This window comes from Carassius carassius, chromosome 8 (assembly GCF_963082965.1).
Source record: "Carassius carassius chromosome 8, fCarCar2.1, whole genome shotgun sequence".
Lineage (NCBI taxonomy): Eukaryota > Metazoa > Chordata > Actinopteri > Cypriniformes > Cyprinidae > Carassius > Carassius carassius.
In genome coordinates, this window is record NC_081762.1 from 18661134 (window position 1) to 18683124 (window position 21991).

Genomic DNA, 21991 nt, shown 5'->3' on the forward strand with positions numbered 1-21991 from the left:
ACTCATTTAATGAAACATCATCCAATTTAATCATTTCAGAAGAGGCACATTAGAAAGATTTGCTAGTTGTCAATAGAAGCATTCAAAAACCACTCCTCGAAGTGCCATTTCGATCCATACCGTACTTTCACTTCAGGCAGCCAACAGAGACTAGCTAACCATCCTCCCCCACTCTCAATCTGGGACACTTCCCTCTGTTTTGAAACCACCGCTGTAATTGAGGCTAACAGCAGCCTTTCAGGATTGTGTTTTGTATATCCTCATATTGACCTCATATATTTTTGTCTTAAGTTTAGGATCCTGTGGGAAAATACCAATCAGGCTTCAGTGTGTTAGTCTAGGCTGAATTTGCACCAGCTGTCTCTGTCACAAAAACAACTGATCTGATTGGCTATTATTTTAGTCACATAAAAGGTGTGGTTGTCTGGCCAGCTGGGGTGTTTGGCAAAGATTGCAATGTGCCGAAATGTTATGCTTTCTATCTGCAGGATAAAGTTGATAGGTGTTGGTCTCTGTCTGTCAGTAAACAGAAATTGACCCCATCTCAGTTACAGTACAGGAGACTCTGGATGCATGACAGTTGGCTGATTATCATGGTTCTGATTGAATTATTGCTTGATAATTCATAACCTTCCTTTGCAATCCTGCTTGTGCATGCTGCTTCTGATCACATGACAAAATATCATCATAGTCCTGTAATTTGTGTAGGTGTGTCTATAGAAGAGGGTTATCTTCATCTTCATGTCTACAGCCTCTTAAGGTGTGGTCACATGTACTGATATTTCCCAATTTTCCAAATCCAATAATTTCAACAGGAATTCACATGATCGAGAGAAAGATTTCCCCTTGTGAATTGAGGGTTGGGTTCAATTGGGTGTGTAGTGACCCATGTCAGTTTGTGCAGTACTGAGTCAACAGCCCTGCAAAATTTGATCCATATTTAATTAATGTGAATGCATCATAACAGCTGGCAAGATCTTTCATGTGTATCTCCTTAACTCTTTACAGATTGATCATGTTCTTCAAACCCGTTAGTGATACATTTATTCATTCTGCCTTGTTCATCTGTGTCAAAATGTCTTATGGTTGGTGTGTTTGTATGTATAAATATGTATATACGTAAGAGAGGAGAGGCAATAATATCAGGTGTGAAGTGACATATATGTTAAGGAGCAACAATTAAAATTTCAGGTTCATTCTTTTCTTGCAGTCTCAGGCTGCCATCCAGTTTGATTGGTGTGCATGTGTGCGTGTGTGTTGAGCTCTGAGCTCACCAGGCATCAGAGCAGGGAGGGAGGGATGAGCACGTGGATAGGAGGAGAGAAAGAGTGGGGAGGAGGGAGAGAGGGAGGAGGAAGCTAAAGCAGCAGCGTTTTCTTTGAGGCTGCAGCAGACTAGAGATTAAGCTCTTTTTCCGCTGGTGCCTACCAGTGAGAGCAGAGGAGCTACCCAGCAAATGAGAAGAGGACACATGCAATCTGCTGTTACTGGAGCCCCTGGCTTCCTCTCTCCCCTGCAGGCCTCTTGAAGCACACCACATATACAGCGACACTTATGCTTTCAATCTCAAAATCGGGATCTCTGAACCCTGCAGGCACACACATGTAAGTCGCACATTTTAATTTGTACCAAGGTTGTGCAAAGGAGAGCACAGTATCAATCGGATCAATTTCGCCATGCTTGACTGATGGAGCTATGCTTTTTTAAATACTGGGGCAGCCACTGTTCTCCGAGGCCAGCAGTGCAGCTCCAGGTTGGGGGAGGATTCCTCTGGATTTCCCTCTTTTCCTCTTCCAGCCATGGTTCAACTGCCCAGCCCAGCCCTATCCTGGCGGTGTTCTAATTAGATTCCACAGCCTGAGAAGCCAACAGTATCAGGGAGCGGCACCTTGTCAGTTATCACTTTTTCTCCTATCGGCTTACCCAAATTGAGGGACGTACACTGCTTAGTGGCGGAACAAGGAAGACAGGATGGCTTGAAACCATGTCTGTTTGATATATGAGACTGGACTATATGCTAAACCACTTCTATAACCAACCATGTCAGCAGGGTGAAAGTGGTTGTTGAATTTTGCTGGCTGAAGGTGAGGTCTTCACTCATGGTAGTCACCGTCCTCTTTATTGACTTGAATGTGCTGGCGTCAGTGCATGGGATGCCAGTTCCCGTGGCAGCAGTGGCGAGACATTTAGTACCTAGCCACTCCCCTTCTTTCTCTTCAATGTCTGGAGACTTGTTTTAAAGGAGTTTGCATGCCTGGGACGTGAAACACTCATAGCTACAGGTGTGAAAACCAAACATCATCTCACATAGAATGGTTATGCTTGGGTGATGATAGGAACAAAAGATGTTCAGCTCTGATGGGTTGTGACTAAATTGTAGATGAACTACTTGACACTGCTCTTCGTCCATTAGGAGCTGATCTGGGCTTTTATGACTGCTTCCCAATACATTACATACCCTATGTGATGTTAGCAGAGTGAAGTGATCAGTAATGTTTAATAAAGATATTCAGAGAAGCAGGTATTTCTAGGCATCTTACTGTACGCGGATAAATACATATTCCGACATGGTTTTCTCATGTTTTTAGGTGCATTCAAGCTGACGATTAGTGCATCCTAATGATGCATCCTGATGCAGAGTTATTGAGCATGTGTGCTCGCATGAGTATGTCTCTGTATGTCTGCAGTGCAGTTTTATTGTCGTTCTCACCTTGAGGAATATCTACAGTGGCTTTAATAATATTGTGTCTTTGAGTACCATTACAAATGGCCTGCTATTTAATACATAGCTTGTGAAATGGGCTAAAAGGTACCAGTTTTTCTTCAGTCAGTGCTGCATCATCTCTGCATCAAGAGCGAATGGAAAAAAACATCAAATGCCTTGCCGTAGGATTTTAATATTTTATAAAGGACAGTAACCTATATTCAGTATCATGTCCTAGAGGCTTACTAAGACCTTATGTGATATTTGGTTTAGGTTAACTGCAACATTGCTTGAATGACAGAAAGAGAAAACTAAGCAACAGGAGATATGACTGGTGTCCACACCTGAAGTTGAGACATGATGTCCTGGGAGAACCTCACCGTGTACCAAACCATTTTGTCATGATTAATACTTTTTGTCATGATTTTCACTTCAGATCAAACATTAACTTAATATTTTAATTTACCTTACCAGCCTCAGGCTGACTGTCTTGCTCCCATTGTGGACATCACTTTATTTCCTTTTGGCTCATATTTATTTGCTCTGTCTCTATGAGATATGGGGAGCTCCCTTGGTTGTGTGAAACAACCCAGGGATGCTGGACCAGGTGGTGCTGCACCACTATCACCCAAAAGAAAACTTCGCTTCAGGCGAAAACGAAAGGCCAAACAGAAGTTAAAAGGTGCCGAAGGGGAGGACAAGAGAAGCCGTGTCCTTGAAGAGAAGGAGAGTGGAAGTGTTGAAGTTACGGAGGGGTCAACGACAAAAGCCCCTGATTCCGCCAAATTGATATCTGGACAAATAACTACAGAAACTGAAACGCCCACCAATGTTGTCCTTGTTCCCGGTATGGCCCCAATATTTGGAAGCACAGGGACATTGCGGGGCAGTAAGATGGCCATTCTTTCCCCAGATCCCAGTCCAGCCTGGCTGGGGGCACTTCGCCAGTTTGAGGTAGAGGGACTCAGCAAAGAGTCTCATGCTGAATTAGAGCAAGGCAGCACAACTCCTAGAGGAGGAAGAGTCTGTAAGGTTCGAGAGCGAGTTCAGGGGGTATTAGAGAGACCCTGTCTTTTACGCTCTAAACGTGGTGACCTGGAAATAGAGAAGGAAGGTGGAGATGTGCATGGGCAGAGTGAACTGATATTCGGTGAACCCTCGGAAACCGAGAAGAAGGGAGTTGTTCACATTCGTGAGTTTGGAGGACAACTTTGTGTGGTCCGAACTGTGTATCCAAGGGACTATGGGTCGCCCATCTGGCGTGACAAAGAACTTGAGGTCCATTCTGAACCTCCAGCTGCATCTCCTATTACTCGAGGCATTACGAAAATACAAGTGTCCGCAACTCAAGGGCGACCACCCGGGAAGAAAGACTCTGCCAAACCAGCAACAGCTGCAGCTCGGGGAAAAAAGGGGAAAGAGTTCCTGTTGGACAACTCTGCTCAAGTAGCTGAAGGCGTTGGTCCCACACCACAAGACCTTCAGTCTTCAGGTTATGCTAGCGATGTGCCTCTCATCTCACCTGAGACGGGAGGTGCTGTTCAGACTGACTGGGGGAGCTCCTCTGATGTGCTTGATTCTTCTGTGCTTGAGAGTCCCATCTCCCCCCAAGAAATACCTGCTCAGCCTTCCACACAGGTCAGATTCTTTTCTCTCTGTCTTCTTAAAGACTTTTTTATATGGCTTTTGTAGTATAAAAGAGATTAAAGCTGACAAGGCTTGGGATTGGGGTATAGGTGTCTTCATTTTGTTTCTTCACTACTATGTTTCGTGTGGCTTTTTTTCTCTCTCAGCCAATCAGCTGTGCATAGAAAACAGCAAATCCTTCTTGAACCTCTCCCAGGAGCCTAATCAGTACTGCCCAGATCATCTCTCACTGTCTGCCTCCTTCCCTCCGTTCCTCATTATTTCCCTTCCCTCATACCACCCACTCTCTTTCCTGTCATTCCTGATGCTCTAGGTTCTGTATTCGACTGAAACTGTCTGGCAGTGCCAAAAACACAATCACAAATGATGTTCACATACATTTTGTCAGCTATTGATTTTTTTCCTCTCTGCACCAGTGAGATTGCTGCAAATTTGTGTCTGTTGCCTGCCCTCCTTGCCTAGTGCTCCACCTGTACACTTAACATTTATGGCTGGTGGAGAGGGATTTCATGGCCTCGTTACGGACATTCTAGTAGTGTGCTAGCTGCATTTGGTTTATCAAAATCTCAATATTAAGCATACCCAAACCATGACTGTTCATGCTTTTTCAGTGGTCTACCTAGCTATTTTCCTGCCAGTGTACCAGAAATGCAGCATTAATGTGGAAACGAAACAAGCATGCACACACCCAGAAATGCACATCAAAAAGTCAGTGGTGTGTATAAATGCAGTCTCAATGATCTCTCACCATAGAGCAAACTTGTCTTCTGTAGAGTTCAGTACAGTATGTGTTGGTTGCAGTCATGATGGCATGCAATTTGGGGAAATATTTGCTATCTGTATTTTTGCTTTCCTTTCTTTCTATTACATACCATTGTATTTTTTTTCTGTCATGACACCTCTTGGATAGTTTAGCATGGTCATATTCATTGCAATGTTAATGTGTTTCATCTTGCACGTAGCAAGTACCTACTACTGCTAATACATCCAGAGACATGCTGCTGTGAGCATGAAATAATGCTGCTGCACATATAACATATGAAATAACGCCCATAGACAACATACTTGAAATTACCCTGTAGAAGATCTATACAGGTGGAGCTGGGGATGGTGGAGGCTTTCTGAAGCATGATGCAACTGCAACAGCAAGCACTAACCAATTATTTGAATTTTGAGCAGCAAGCAATTTATCGGTGTGTGACATCCAGCGTTTCAAGACAAAACATTCTATTTATTTTTAAAATGTGTTGATCTGGTAAATATGTTGATTTAGATTTTTTTTATTGGTTGGTTTTGCATTTTGTTTTTTGTTTTTTGTCTTTATGCTATGTTGGATTACATACAGTATGCTATTTTTTGTTGTTTTATATTTTTTGTTTTGTTTGATTTCTCTTACTGTATATCACTTATTGCTCCATCATCAAATGCCCTTTTACATTGCTGATTGTAGCACTTCCATCACTATCATTTATGCCTACAATATTTTAAATTCTTAATGGGCACATTGGTGTGTGTTCATCTGCCGGTAACATTCTCGTGTTGACTGTGATGTAATTAGATTAAAGGTTGCAGCTCATCACAAAGCACTGTTCTTACTCTATTATAATGTCACATACTCTGTCATCTGCATTCTATTGGAAATACCAGCGTGTGTACAATACCACAGTATGACCTGTCCACTGTTTTTATGACATACACAGCATGTCGTCAAACCCATATTTATATCTGCTGTCATGGATGGTTCATCTTGAGGCTGATTTGACTCAAGTGTTCTTGTCAGGAAAACATGTAAGAAGAGGCAATGTTTAGGTGCATTTTTATGGCTCAGAGCCTGGATGATTGGACTAGCATTAGAAATCTGTCTGACTTCACCTTCTAATCATATTTAGAGTAAGAGGCTCAGGCTAGGACACTTACTGTTCTGTTTCTGTATGTAACCAAATTTGCTCACGCTAATCTTGGCCTGCATTGATTTTGTGAAGATTTATTTGCTCTTATGTCTGTCTATACTCTTAAAACTGTCTGCATTCATGCCAGAATTTAAAGTGTTCTTCGCTAGCTAGGCAAGAAAAGAAGCAGGCAGGGATGTGAAGAGCAGCATATGAGAGGAATGACAAAGGAATACAGATTAGAGCCTGGCACAGACAGATACTGCAGATACTGACTCCCTTTGTCAAGAGGAAGAGTAAGTGAACGTAGAGGAAAAAGATAAGTGAAAGGTCCATGGCCTAGCTGTGACCTACAGAGGCTACCCCTAAAAATATATATTTGCAAACTAGCAATGCTCAATTTTTTTAGTGGAAGTATGACGTCAGTTCCCCCTTTACATACAAAAACCATGAAGTTTAGGTACAATATAAGCTCTTTCTATTCAACAGATTTCTGAGATCTATGTGAGCGGTGAGTCAGGTGACCTCACGGCGAAAGAGAAGCTGCTACTATGGAGTCAACAGGCAACAGAGGGCTACCCCGGTCTCCGTTGTGCCAATTTCTCCTCCAGCTGGAGCAATGGACGCTTGTTCAACGCTCTTCTGCACAGATACAGGTTCACACACAAACACACATTAAAGCATAATGAATTCTCAGTTTAAATATACAGACAAACATTAAGGTATGTAACCCTCATGATCTCATGGCATTATGATTTTTAGGCCAGACCTGATTGACATGGAAGTGGTTGCGCAACAGAGTAACCGTGAGAACCTGGAGCAGGCCTTTGAGATTGCGGAGTCGTTAGGTGTAACGCGACTTCTAGATGCTGAAGGTAACATTGGTGTCGTATCAGTCTTTAGTTTTCATCCATTCTACATATAGGAAGTATTATGTGCAAAAATCCATTTGTCTTAGATTATCATTCGCTCAGACTTTTTATTCTCTCTCTACATCAGATGTTGATGTGCCGTCGCCAGATGAGAAATCTGTCATCACATATGTCTCCTCCATCTACGATGCTTTCCCCAAGATCCCAGAGGGTGGAGAAGGCATTGCAGCTCATGTATGTTCACTTCACAGTGCACTCACTCTCTTCAAGCTGTACCTTCTTTCTCTAATGTACTTAATGTAATTTGCCTTTCATTCTCGTTCCTTGTTTTCTCTCATACGGTTTCTGTTGTTCAGGAGGTTGACCAGCGATGGACAGAGTACCAATCTGGCTTCTCTTCTCTGCTGCAGTGGACCAGGCAACACACGGCCCTCATGGCCAACAGGAGCTTCCCCCACAATCCTGTGGAACTCAAGGTAAGAAACAAGAGGGAAGGAGAAGCTGAGAGAGGAGAACTGGATTTCACGAAGAAGGGAAGGGTTTAACTCTGGGTCAACAATAAATTAATGTTTTCATTTGGCAAGAACACATTTAGATCAAAGATGCCATTTATAATGTTACAAGAGATTGTTCTTTATGTTCATCAAATAATTCTGAGAAAAAATATTTAGCATGGTTTCTGCATAAATATTAAGCAGTGCAAATGTTTTCAACATGGCTAATATAAAGAAATGTTTCTTAAACACTAAATAAACATGTTAGAATGATTTCTGAAGGATCATGTCACACTGAAGACTGGAGTATTTCAAACTCTATTCGTATTTTTACAAAATTACTGTTTTTATTATATTTTTGAACAAATAAATACAGCTTTGGTGACTGATTTGGAACAATCTACATGATTACAGTAGAGTTTGATGTTAAATCATCCAATACTTTTCGGTACTGAATAAAATGTTTATTTAAAATACATCATTATTTATTTTTATGCATTCTAGGATTGCTACAATTTGGCTAAAAAGAAGTCTCTTACAAGGCAGCGTATTCACTCAAACATCCATTGTGTCTGGAACAAACCTGTGATGCCTTAATTTGCTATTTACAATTTGATGTGTCCTTTACTTGGCTGTTTACCAATAATGGTGTCTTCCCCAGGCACTTTACAATGAATATGTCCACTTCAAAGAAACCGAGATCCCTGCGCAGGAGAGAGAGAAGAGCCACATCGAGCACCTTTACAAGCTTTTGGAGGTGAGATAGACTGTTACGAAGATAAAAAGAGAAAGACAGAGAGAGATTGAGGCTGACCTGGATTCTACAGCTAAATGCAGGTGACACTGTTCACAAGAGGCACAGTGAACAGATTCAGGCTAATGTAGAGTGCAACACTGCCATGTGGGAGAGGTGGAAGACTGACAATATAAAGGGAACACACATGCACACACTCAGAAACACTAGGAAAGCTTCTTTTCATGTTAAAATGATTGATGTCTGTGGTTGTTGTTTAGGCTTGGATAGAGTTTGGGCGCATTAAGCTGCCTCAAGGGCTACACCCTAATGATCTGGAGGAGGAATGGGGAAAACTGATCCTGGAGATGTTGGACAGAGAGAAAGCAATGAGGCCTGCTGTGGAGAGGTTAGTGAGTCCACGTCTAGAAGAGATGATTGCTGCATTTAGAATAGCTGTTTGAAAGGATTTTTTGATGTGTGTTGTTCTTAGGTTGGAGCTACTGCTACAGAAAGCCAATAAGATCCAGAACATGGCAGTAGATTGCGAGGAGAAACTCACGCTGGCGAAGAACACTTTGCAGGCTGTAAGTATGGGAGTAGAGTATGATGTTAACTACTAGGCTAAATAGCACACAATGATCAGTTTTAATTAGAATTAAATATTTTGATTTCAGTATTGAAATAAACATGAATTGATTAGTACTACGTGCCTATTATTATCATATTGGCTGTTTATATAAAGCACATATTCTACATCCCTAATCCTACCCAATATTTAAACTTAACAACTACAAATTTGGAGTTTGAGGTTAAAGTAGTTAATGGTTTGTTAATGGCAAGAATTGGACCTTAATATAAATCTTGCTTGAATATTTATCATTCAGAAATGTTTTGTGCCTCATTGTGTTTTCTCAGGACATGTCTCAGCTAGAGAACGGGCAGCCGGTGCGGTGTGAGAATGAATTGGGGATGTATCTGCAGGACTGTGAGGCTTTAGTCAGACAGCTTCATCTTGACCTGCAGGTCCTCCGAGATGAGAAGTACTATCAAGTGGAGCAACTGGCTTTCAGGTAAGAGTGAGAAAAACAGGCCACAGAGTGGAATTAGAGGCGAGAATGAAAATGAGTGCATTTCCATTTGAAATGTTTGGGCCTGTAATATTTTTTTATACAACATTTCCAAACATATATCATTTCTCACATTATCACAGTTTATTTGCTATGGTTTAGAAAATGTTAATAAAATATGACTCAGTTAAACTGTGTCAGTACAAATTCATCTGGATAATGTCAGATAATTTCGATAGAAAGGAATGTAATGAATTAAGTTGAATAGCTATGAGCTGTTAAATTAATAACACAATTAGATAATACCAATTTAGGTCAACCAGTTGCCAAGCAATGCTTAACTTTGCTAAGTCTGAGGTGTAAAAAGGTAGCCTGGTAATACCAACCTCTGCTACTTCGCTTTGCTTTGTAGACAGAATCTGGAAGGGCATAATTGACAAGCGTCTACTTTCACATGGGGAGGCGCTTGTCTGAAGTTTTAAAATCATTGGTTACCCGTAAGCCAATCACATAACGTTTGGTAATGACGTGTGTTATGCGCCGGCTCAGCCGCCTCACACTTTCACTGTAAACACAGGTATGCAGCGAAAAAAAACCATAGAGCGAGTTTTGTTGCCGCCTTAACCTGATCCTCCGTGAGAGCAACCAATGGGGACACAAGCACAATTATCGCCTTGCTGGACTTTGGCCTCAAAGTCAGGTCAAAGTGTCTGAATAATTTTTGATCACAGTTTTTTATAAATGTTAGAAATTTTAACTCCACTGCATGAAGAATCTTCTGGTATAATTTGTCACAGTTGACTTTATTTTGCTATCCTCACATAAATAGTGTCCTGCACCCACTAGTAAAAAAATAAAAAATAAATAAAGAAATTATATATGTTGTCTGAATAATTTTTAGTTCGACTTTATATTTATTTTTGAAAGACCTCCCTGTGTTGACCAAGGTTGTATTTAAATAAACAAAAATACATTAAAAACATTGTGAACTATTATTACGATTTGATTCATCTAATTTATTCCTGTAAATTTATTCCTGAATTTTCAGCAACCATTGTCTTCAGTGTCATATTCTTCAGAAATGATTCTAATTGGCAGATTTAGTGCTAAAAATTTCTAATTATTATGTTGAAAACAGTTGCTGCTTAATATTTTTTTGTGGAAACCGCAATACATGTTTTTCAGGATTAGTTTTTTCTCTCTTGTAGGGTGTCCTGTTTGCAGGAGGAGCTGGTCTCTTTGCGCCTGCAGTGTGCCAGTGTGTACAGGAAGGGTCATTTCTCCACAGGGGGTCTGCTGGGAGAGCATGCGGGTCAGAAGGGTTCCTCAGGAGGTCTGGCTACACTGGGAGCACAGACGCTTCTGGGAGCAGTGGGTGCTGCGGCGTCCCTGCTCAGACGGCCGATGTCTCGTACAGACCTGGTAGCCATGTCATCATCTGAAGATGAAGGCAGTCTGCGCTTCATCTACGAGCTGCTGGGGTGGGTGGAAGAGACGCAGGACCTGCTGCTGCGAGCCGAGTGGGGTTCTGATCTACCCTCTGTAGAACAGCACCTGCAAGAGCACCACATCATTCACACGGCAGTGGAAGATCTTCTGAATAGCCTCAAAGAGGCTCGAAACTATGAGGTACATGAACTGTCACACACCTCTCACTCAAGTTCTGATGTAGTCTCAGCAATTCAATACAATTTGTGACTGTGAAAAAAAAATATTTACAGTAGGCCTGAGTAAAGCTCATGAATGGTTGTATGCAGGGTCTTGTGTGAATAGACTCCAGGAACAATACTGCACGCTTTTGCATAAGCAGTCATTTATTTAGTGATCTTCTCTCTCCCCCAGTCAAGGGTCTCGCCTAATTTACGTAGCAGTTACTCTGAGACTCTATCCAAGCTGGAGAACCAGTATTGCAAACTGCTGGTGAGTATTTCTGCTTTAACATTATGATAAGCAGGCATATGTGAGTGTATTTGAGTTCATTATAGAGTGCATTATGGATATTACTGTTCTCTAATCTCATCAGGGTGTGACAGAGTGCGTCCTTACAAAAGCAGAATACTGAATGCTTGAGTGTGACGTGCATAAGAGTGCTGTAAAACACCTGCTCTTGACAATAAATCCACACCCACACACGTCTCCTAAATTTAACCGAATCAGTTTTCCATGAAAAACCTGCAATTGTTCAAAAGACCTGTGAGGGTGCTTGGCTGATCTCGCGAAAATCATCAGACTGAGCGGTGCCCGTGTCATATGGCCAATGTTATGTATGTTGTTTTGTATTGTCGCAGGAACATTCATCAAGGCGACTGCGTTGCCTAGAGAGCCTTCGAACTTTTGTGTCCCACTGCACTGAGGAGCTGATCTGGCTCAATGAGAGGGAGGAGGAGGAGCTGGCCTTCGACTGGAGTGACAGCAACACCAACATGGCTGCCAAAAGAGAGCAATATGCTGTAAGACTCATCATACTACCTCTGGCCACTGCATGTTCCTTTACTGATATAGAGATGGTTTTTGCCTTTTTGACATACAAACGAGATTATCAAAAAACAAGAAATGTAGAGCAGTACATGGTTCTGTGCATTGGTTGTTTATTGGATTTTGGAATGGATTGGAGTGGAATGAGAATGGAATAAGATCAATAAAATGCATTAACAAATCAGATGACATTTGATGTTGTTACAGTTGAACATTACGTTGTTTTGGTTTTGAGCAATATCTCAAATTCTCCTTACTTTCTCTTAGGAGATGAGGTCAGAGCTGGAGGTAAAACAGGAAGTGATGCGCTCTCTCCAGGAGACAGCTGATCACCTGTGTCAAGAGAACCACCCAGCCAAGCAAACAGTGGAGGTGAGCTGTTGACCAATATGAACAATCTACACTCATTGACCTATAAATAGGCTGCATTTACACTGCAAATCATAATGATCTTTTGACCATATCCAATTTTTTTGAAAAGCATGTTTACATTAACTTCAGACAGAACTGGTATCCAATATCTGTTTTTACAATCATTCCCTAAAAAAAAGCCATTATTATTAATAAATAATAATAATTGGCCATTATTATTTACCAGCATGGACAACAGCTGTAATCTTTTGCAGCACAAAATCTGATTGAACAGATACAGACTGGAAAATAACAATAATTTTCATTTGTTATTTTATCCACAGCTTGAAGAGGTAGAATTATTTTTTTAAATAAAGTAGCGCCAAGGTGATATTTATTTAAATTATTTCCAATGAATTAATGAGAGAGAGAGAGAGAAAAATTGGATATTTATCCAATTGAAATACTCCAGATAGGATTAAAAAATAATCGTATCTTATGCAGATTTTTGTGTGCAATATGTGTGCAACAAATTACAATGTTTCAGATGTGAGCAAAAATCTTTTTTTGTACCAGTGTAAAAACATAGTTTGATATCAGATTTGGAACACAGTCGTGACCTGTTGACCCTCTGATCACAGGCTTACAGTGCTGCCCTGCAGACGCAGTGGCAGTGGATCAAAGAGCTCTGCATATGTGTGGAGCAGCATCTCAAGGACAACACTGCCTACTTCCAGGTACTGAGTCAAGCTTTTCAATGGAATAGCATTCAGAATTACATTTGTAACACAGGGTTTTAATGACATGTTTTTGTTTTATAGTTTACGAGTGATGCACGGGACTGTGAAAGCTATCTGCGTCAACTACAAGACACCATTAAGAGACAGTACACCTGTGATAAGAACAGTAGACTCGGTAGACTGGAAGACCTGCTGCAGGACTCCATGGTGGGTCTTTCTTATTTATAAAAACAGCTTTAAACATATACAGGTGCTGGTCATATAATTAGGATATCATCAAAGTTTATTTCACTAATTCCATTCAAAAAGTGAAATTTGTATATTATATTAATTCATTACACACAGACTGATATATTTCAAATGTATATTTCTTTTAATTTTGATGATTATAACTGAAAACTAAGGAAAATCCCAAATTCAGTATCTCAGAAAATTAAAATATTGTGAAAAGGTTCAATATTAAGACACCTGGTGCCACACTCTAATCAGCTAATTAACTCAAAACACCTGCAAAGCCTTTAAATGGTCTCTCAGTCTAGTTCTGTAGGTTACACAATCATGGAGAAGAATGCTGACTGGACAGTTGTCCAAAAGACGACCATTGACACCTTGCACAAGGAGGGCAAGACACAAAAGGTCATTGCAAAAGAGGCTGGCTGTTTACAGAGCTCTGTGTCCAAGCACATTAATAGAGAGGCGAAGGGAAGGAAAAGATGTGGTAGAAGAAAGTGTACAAGTAATAGTGATAACCGCACCTTGGAGAGGATTGTGAAACAAAACCCATTCCAAAAATGTGGGGGAGATTCACAGAGAGTGGACTGCAGCTGGAGTCAGTGCTTCAAGAACCACTACGCACAGACGTATGCAAGACATGGGTTTCAGCTGTCGCATTCATTGTGTCAAGCCACTCTTGAACAACCGACAGCGTCAGAAGCGTCTCGCTTCACAAAGGACTGGACTGCTGCTGAGTGGTCCAAAGTTATGTTCTGTGATGAAAGTAAATTTTGCATTTCCTTTGGAAATCAGGGTCCCAGAGTCTGGAGGAAGAGAGGAGAGGCACACAATCCACATTGCTTGAGGTGCAGTGTAAAGTTTCCACAGTCAGTGATGGTTTGCGGTGCCATGTCATCTGCTGGTGTTGGTCCACTGTGTTTTCTGAGGTCCAAGGTCAACGCAGCCATATACCAGGAAGTTTTAGAACACTTCATGCTACCTGCTGCTGACCAACTTTATGGAGATGCAGATTTCATTTTCTAACAGGACTTGCCAAAGCTACCAGTACCTGGTTTAAGGACCATGGTATCCCTGTTCTTAATTGGCCAGCAAACTCGCCTGACCTTAAAATGAAAAGAAATAAACATTTGAAATATATCTGTCTGTGTGTAATGAATGAATATAATATACAAGTTGCCCTTTTTGAACGGAGTTAGTGAAATAAGTCAACTTTTTGATGATATTCTAATTATATGACCAGCACCTGTATTAAGGATTCTATTTTTATTTACTGAATAAGAATTCTGATTATGCTAAAATAGTACATACCGTATTTTCCGGACTATAAGTCGCACTTCTTTTCATAGTTTGGTTGGTCCTGCGACTTATAGTCAGGTGCGACTTATTTATCAAAATTAATTTGACATGAACCAAGAGAAATGAACCAAGAGAAAACATTACAGTCTACAGCCGCGAGAGGGCGCTCTATGCTGCTCAGTGCTCCTGCAACTGTTAATGTGTTATATTAACATACCAGGTGTCCTGACATTTTATCCTACCCATCAGATTTTCCTACCCGGGTTTACTGCGCATGCGCGCATCAATATCGTGTCCTTTTTCTCATGCTAAACAACGATATTTAATGTATCTGCATTACTGTAAGAGTAGGTTTAGGGTTGGGGTAGGTGTAGACTTTAATAAAAACGCAATCTAATTGGTAGAAAATAATATTTATTGTTGGTTTCCTGTAGCTGCATCCCTTCTAGCTACAACCGCAAATATAACACATAATTACTGTATTTGCAGTACTGTAAGGGTAGGTTTAGGGTTGTGGTAGATGTAGAAGTTAATAAACCATAACTTTACAGCAGCATTTTTCGTTGTCGAATTGTACTACCCACTGTTTTAATGGGAGGTAGGAAAATCTGACAGCATAGGACAAATCTACAGAACACCGGGCACCTATTCAGCCTATTGTTCTGTGTACTATAGTGTACCGTTAGCTGAATAACTTGCCTTTCCAGATTACCTATATCTGTTCTTGGTCTTGGATTTTGTTAAATAAATTAAGCTAATATTTCATTTAACAGTTTTCAGTTAATGTTTTCAGGGGTAAGCTACAGGAGCACTGAGCAGCATACAGCTCTTGGTTCTTGGTTCTAAATAAATGTGACTTATAGTCCAGTGCGACTTCTATATGTTTTTTCCTCGTCATGACGTATTTTTGGACTAATGCGACTTATACTTAGGTGTGACTTATAGTCCAAAAAATACGGGTACTTACAGTAGCTGATTCTGAAACTCCAGACTGTTGTAGCAAAGTCAGAATTACATCCTCTCCTAAGTTCACAAAACGGTTGCCCATAAAATGCGTTGCTGTTCTGTTGTAAGTAACGTTAATCTTAAAGATTCCTAAATGCATCTACTTTCGGAAGACCAAATAAAGTGCTTTTGCTTTCACCTAGATACACACAGCATCTCCCTGACACGGCTGCTTCAACACTAACTGCGGTTACTGAAACTACGCCTTCTTTCCTTGCGTGAACATTTGGGCGTCATTACGCAAATATTTCCACATAGTGACGTAGACATGTGGGGGCGTGTTTGAATGAGCCGTTTTGGGGGGCGTGGCAGTCTTAAGTTTGATAAAGAATATCTCATTGGATTTGAGACAGATCTTTTTTATACACCAAGAGCTTGTAACACTCCAAAGAGAAAGGAAAAATTTAAATCGCTTCATATGACCCCTTTAAACATTTGATGTCTCAAAAAAAATTTTGGTATGCCAAGTAACATTTGAGATTTGGCATGTTTTCCATAATTTCACCTTCTTTGTAGCTCTGAAAAATCCTCTGCGGTTTTGATGAATTTTAACCACATGCTGATATGCAGTCAAATTAAATGTCAGATGTTAAATTCCTGCAGCGAGTGAAATGTTATTAGCTCTTCCTGTCGGCGTCTGCTTCCCAAAGTCAGAACTAATGACGGCCTTTCATTTTCCTAAAGCTATTTCAAAAGTCATTAATCTATTAAAGTGAAAGAAAACAAATATTTATCATCATGAAAGCACATTTGCGTTGAGTTTGTTTAACACAGGGCAAGGAAAAATGAGTATTAATGCATTTAATAAGAAAATATTCTGATTAATGCATATAAATATTTATTGAATAAAGAGTTTATGGAACAATATTTGTTCTGACTGAAAAAATTAATTATGTGCACTTATAGTGCAACATTAAGTTACTCTTCATATTTTAGTGCTGTTATCTGTTTTGCTGCTTGATTGACTTTCTTATATGTTTTATTTTTCAGGAGGAGAAAGAACAATTGATTGAATACCGCAGCACAGTGGCCAGCCTTGTAGGCCGAGCCAAGTCTGTAGTCCAGCTCCGTCCAAGTAGTGCAGATAGTAACCTGGGCACCACCACGCCAATTCGTACCATCTGTGACTACCGACAAATAGAGGTATAACATGCTCCAGATATCTCACCATCACAATTTGCTTTGCCTTGATTTACCACATCTCAACCCTGCATTGATCTTTTTGCTCTTAAGAACTGAGCTAAGATCACATTTGGGAAATGAAAGTGATCCTAATTCAGTTTTTCAGAGTTTTACGTTTGTAGCCCACTCCTACCCCACCTGAACAAAAAGTATTTTAGCTTTTACATCACTAGCCAGAGTCTGTCCACACATATTTAGTCATAAACCGCCCAGGAGCTGTGAAGGCAAGTATAATGGGAAAAGCTGCCATTTACTAAAATATATCCAGAAGGTCTGACCTATGTTTGCCTATTTAGCTGTTAGCAAAGAATTCTGGAAAAGTGGAGGTGTGGTATATCATGAGTGATGAACAGACATGCTATAGCATATCTAATCTGCCAATCTGAATATATGACGCTCTTTATTCAAGCATCACATACTCTGTTTAAATGATGAAATGAGATGCTTTCGTTTACTGAATATTCATTTGAATGCAGAATACTCATAAACGCTCATTCACTTTCCCAGCTGTGGCCCTGTTTCTTTTCCTGATCATATTGTCTCAGTCAGACGAGGTCTGCTAAATGCCCAAAAGTAATCTTTTTCTCCCTCCCTATCCCCGTCCCACCCCACTTTTCTCTGCCCTCCCCCACTTTTCCTCCTTTTCCTTTTTCCCTCCATTGATACCCATCTTTCTCTCTCTGTTCCCCTCCTTTTCCCTTCCTCTTTATGTGTGTCTGCGGGGCTGGGCAAGGCCAACTCTCAGGTACTATTGCCGACCGTCCTCCTCTTCTGACCTTTGCTCTCTGGCCTGGTCCTGCACACAAGGGACCCCTGCTTTATCTCAGGCGTCCTGTACATTGTTAATGTGAAATAGCACATATCTATTGTGAATTTGGTGCTTTTCCAGCCCAATAAATCATTTATTTTCCATGGTGGGAGCATGTTGACTTGTGATGTCATTTTAATGATATTTGATTTATCAGTCACCTGCAGGTGGTAACCCTCTGTTAGTTAAATTTTTTACCATTATGTGATGTATTGAGATGCGTAATGTTCTCTGTGTGCAAGGGATAGGGTGAGAGTTGAGGTGAGACACTAGAAAGTGCTCTAATATTTATTTGATTTTAATATGCTTAAATCACCGGCTTTTCGTTTTATGTTGCCTTGAGGGTTATTGATGGCCTTTAGCTTTCATGTTAGCCTGGGCAAAATTAGGCTGAAAAAGCAACTGATATTAAAATGAAAAAGATGAGTGGTTTTAAAAAAAATTGCCAGGTCGGTTGTAAAGATATGTTAGAGCAGTAAGGCATTATTCCATTAAAATTCATATTTCACGTATTTCAGCTCATATGAAGGCCATTAGCATTATCATTTTATTCCTCATCTTTTGGTTAATATTTTGAATCCCTTTACTTTTTAATCAACATTGACCGTCAGCTCAGTTTTTCAAATCCTCTCTCCCTTACCTGTTATGTTTTCTCCATCTATTTCTGTCTCTCCATCTTTTTCTCTTTCTCAGATCACGATCAGCAAAGGAGAGGAGTGTGTACTGGAGGATAACTCTCAGAGGACTAAGTGGAAGGTCATCAGTCCTACAGGAAATGAGGCCATGGTCCCATCTGTGTGTTTCACCATTCCTCCTCCTAATCAGGAGGCCATTGACACTGCCAGCAGGTACAGCACACTGAACCTCACAGCTTCCTTACAAACACGTTAATAAGGATCTCATGTACAGGTAGGAAGAGGTCTTCAGTAGTGTGGTATATTTTCAACTGAAACAATTTAATACTATGTTTATGCTATGGAGACGGATTACACACATAAAATGTTTTCACTTTGGCCCAATAAGTAGCCACCCAGAATGCACTAAGAACCAGCTTCTACCTTTTTAGTGGCGAATTTTGAACGGCTGTTATTGTTAGCCAAAATAAAAACTATTTTAAAAAAATTCATTAATGGAAATAAGGCTGAAATAAAATAAAAATATTAAATGAAAAACATAAGTTGAATATTTAAAATGAAAAAAAAAAATTATAAAATAAATGTAGGTTGAAGTACAGTTCTAAAATTACTCAAAATAAAGCTAAATAGAAATATAAAACAAATGAAACAAGACAAAAGCACATAAAAAAATTACTAATTGCTTTAAATTTAAAATGAAAACTGAGAATATAATAATAAAAGCTCATTCAAAATGTTAATAAAAAAAACAGTTGTACGTCCACAATATTAAAATAAAACTGGGGCAAACACAACTTAAATTTTCTTACGAAAATACAGTTTTGTTTTTATTATTTTATTTATTTAGAAAGATGAATTGTGCACTACAACACAAACACCAATTATCAAGAACAAAAAATTGCATACATTTTGTATTGTATTTGTATTTGGCTTCAAATCATTACATAGTACTGAAACGGCCCTTATTAGAGTCTTAAATGACATCTTAATGATTACTGATTCAGGAGCTTCTGTCATTTTAATTATGCTGGACTTGTCCTCAGCTTTTGATACTGTTGATCATGGAATTCTCATCTCCCGACTGGAGTCCTATGTGGGGTTAGGCGGGGTAGTGTTAAACTGGTTTAAATCTTTCCTAACAAACAGAACTTTTTCTGTTAAAATTGGACATTTTACTTCATCATTACGCAAGCTATCCTGTGGCTTACCACAAGGATCTGTTCTTGCACCCACTCTGTTTTCTTTATATTTACTTCCCTTGGGATCCATTTTCAGGAAACATAATGTAGCCTTCCATTGTTACGCTGATGACATGCAAATTGATCTGCCTTTGACCAGCGGTAATGAGAATGCTGTTAGTAACTTATCAGCGTGTTTGAACGATGTAAAGGCATGGCTCTCAAAAACTTTTCTTTTTTTGAACTCAGATAAATCGGAAGCTATTGTTTTCTGCCCTACCGAGCAAAGAAGGAATTATTTACCTAACCTTGATCTTTTAAATTTCACTATCTCAGCAAAGGTTCGGAATTTAGGTGTGATAATAGATAACAACTTACAATTTGATAGGCAAATTGCCTCGGTAGTGGGCTCTAGTTTCTTTCATCTACGCTCTTTTTCCAAAATTAAATCTTTCCTATCCAATGATTCTCTTGAAGTTGCTATTCATGCCTTTATAACATCCAGGCTAGATCATTGCAACTCTCTTTATTATGGTATTTCCAAGAATCAAATCTCGAGATTACAAGTTGTTCAGAATGCAGCAGCACGCTTTCTGAAAGGTGGCAAAAAATTTGATCATGTGACACCTCTTTTGAGATCCCTTCACTGGTTACCTGTCCAATATAGAATCGACTATAAAATTTTATTATTAGTCTACAAATCCTTAAATAATCTTGCACCATCGTATTTATCGGATTTACTCCACCCATATACTTCAAAGCGAGAACTGAGATCAGGAAACAAATCCCTCCTTCGTATTCCTAGAACCCGCTTGAAAAAGAGGGGAAATAGAGCTTTGGTGGGCTAGGGTGGGCCCAACTTTATGGAATAATCTTCCTATTCATCTTAAAATGGCTTCCACTTTATCAGAGTTTAAAACAGCGCTAAAAACATATTTGTTTGGAGTGGCTTTCAATGTGTAATTTACTAGAACTTATCTTTTTATGCACTTTAATTGATTGTTGACAGTGACGTTATTGGTACATTATGTATTTTATCGTGATTACTTTTAATGTGTATTTACTTGAACTAACTTTTAATGCACTATATTTGATTGCTGATAGTGACGTAGCTGGTTAGTATGTATTTTGTCGTGATTACTGTACAGCACTTTGGTCGGCTAAAAACCAGAAGTAAATGTGCTCTAGAAATAAACAAACTTGAACTTGAACATTATATTACATTGTCTTTTTTTATTGCATAATCAACTTTGTAAACTATGTAATGTGATTTTTTCACTCCTCATAGAATGGAGCAGATGTACCAGAATGTCATGTCTTTATGGCACCAACTGCATGTTAACATGAAGAGTGTGGTCTCCTGGAACTACCTGCAAAAAGACATAAGAAATATTTCCTCCTGGAGTCTGGACACAGTAAGTTACACAAGTTTCACCAATTTCCCATATACTCTCTTATCACAGCACTTTCAGAGGTTTATCATAAACATGTTTCTGTTTCTCTAGATGCGCTTGCAGGCTCCAGCAGAGAGGCAGCAGGCTTTAGACAACCTTGAAGCCCACTTGTCTGACTTCCTTACGGACAGTCGCGAGAGCTCCCTTTTCACTCCAACTGAACGGCGTGAGCTAGAGAGAGAAGCTGAGAACTGCCGAGAACATTGCCAAACACTGCGGGTCTCTTTGGAGACAGGTAAGTTGTTATTGTGTGTATTAATTACTTGTTATGAAAGCATATGACATGGTGCTAATTTATTTTCTATGTTTTGTCTTTAAGTGGAGAAGGATGAGTTGGCCTCTCGCGCTTACCTCTCCGAGCTGCAGAGCATCAAGTCCCATCTGGAGGATGCAGAGAGCAGACTGATGCATGGCATGCAGACTCCACACCCCAGCACAATATCAGGAGATGTGGCAGACAATGCAGTTCACATAGCAGAGCAAGAGGTGAGGAGTGATCAGCACATTTACTCCCTCTACTGGTCAATCACCTCCATAACCAATCTGCACAACAGGTTTTAGCTGATGCACATTAATAAAGCAGTCCATAGTATCTGCAATTATGGAAAATACTGTACATTCTACAAAAATGATTTTAAAGTTTTAGTTAGCAATAACAACAATGACCTCATTCATTGTTTTTACAATCACAGTTTTCTTTCAGTCATTGAAATATGTCACACTAATATAAGTTCATAGTATACTATATATATATATATATATATATATATATATATATATATATATATATATATATATATATATATATATATATATATATATACATATACATATACATATATATATATATATATATATATATATATATATATATATATATATATATACAAATACAAATATCATGACTAGATTCATGACTAGACTCATAAAAACTGCCAAGAACATACACAACAGACATCATAAAAAACATATAATATTTTAGAAAAACAAAAACAGCACAGATAAATTAATGTTCACCTTTTATTTGTATTAGCCTTTATACAAACAATGTGACATCACTTCTTCAAAGCATTCAGTGCTTTGAAAAATGTGAAATCTCTGTCAAATAATCTTCTCAGACTCACCTTATTAATATTAATATCTTTAACTTCAAACTATAGGCTAACATACACTACCAGTCAAAAGTTTTTGAACTGTAAAATTTTTAATGTTTCTAAAGAATTA

At 39.3% G+C, this 21991-nt stretch overlaps 2 protein-coding genes across 10 annotated transcripts in view; both read left to right on the forward strand.

Annotated features, from left to right (window-relative positions):
- LOC132145458 (microtubule-actin cross-linking factor 1-like) overlaps positions 1-21991 on the forward strand; it is a 170047-nt gene that overhangs the window by 77413 nt on the left and 70643 nt on the right. For all 9 annotated transcript variants that reach the window (XM_059556506.1, XM_059556513.1, XM_059556514.1 and 6 more), the window contains 19 exons: positions 6730-6896; positions 7003-7115; positions 7240-7346; positions 7469-7588; positions 8268-8363; positions 8621-8748; positions 8833-8926; positions 9258-9412; positions 10618-11038; positions 11252-11329; positions 11698-11859; positions 12152-12256; positions 12877-12972; positions 13057-13182; positions 16501-16653; positions 18194-18348; positions 20602-20728; positions 20819-21002; positions 21087-21253. In XM_059556506.1, the coding sequence (XP_059412489.1) occupies positions 6730-6896; positions 7003-7115; positions 7240-7346; positions 7469-7588; positions 8268-8363; positions 8621-8748; positions 8833-8926; positions 9258-9412; positions 10618-11038; positions 11252-11329; positions 11698-11859; positions 12152-12256; positions 12877-12972; positions 13057-13182; positions 16501-16653; positions 18194-18348; positions 20602-20728; positions 20819-21002; positions 21087-21253 (2754 nt within the window). The remainder of the gene's footprint in view (positions 1-6729; positions 6897-7002; positions 7116-7239; positions 7347-7468; positions 7589-8267; positions 8364-8620; positions 8749-8832; positions 8927-9257; positions 9413-10617; positions 11039-11251; positions 11330-11697; positions 11860-12151; positions 12257-12876; positions 12973-13056; positions 13183-16500; positions 16654-18193; positions 18349-20601; positions 20729-20818; positions 21003-21086; positions 21254-21991) is intronic.
- On the forward strand, positions 1307-4687 carry LOC132145460 (uncharacterized). Its single transcript, XM_059556516.1, has one exon. It carries the CDS (start codon positions 3263-3265, stop codon positions 4394-4396), a length of 1134 nt encoding a protein of 377 aa, XP_059412499.1. The 5' UTR covers positions 1307-3262; the 3' UTR covers positions 4397-4687.

Bases quoted from the DNA above. Each gene is read 5' to 3' on its own strand.
- LOC132145460 (XM_059556516.1), top strand. From the start codon at position 3,263: ATGGGGAGCTCCCTTGGTTGTGTGAAACAACCCAGGGATGCTGGACCA.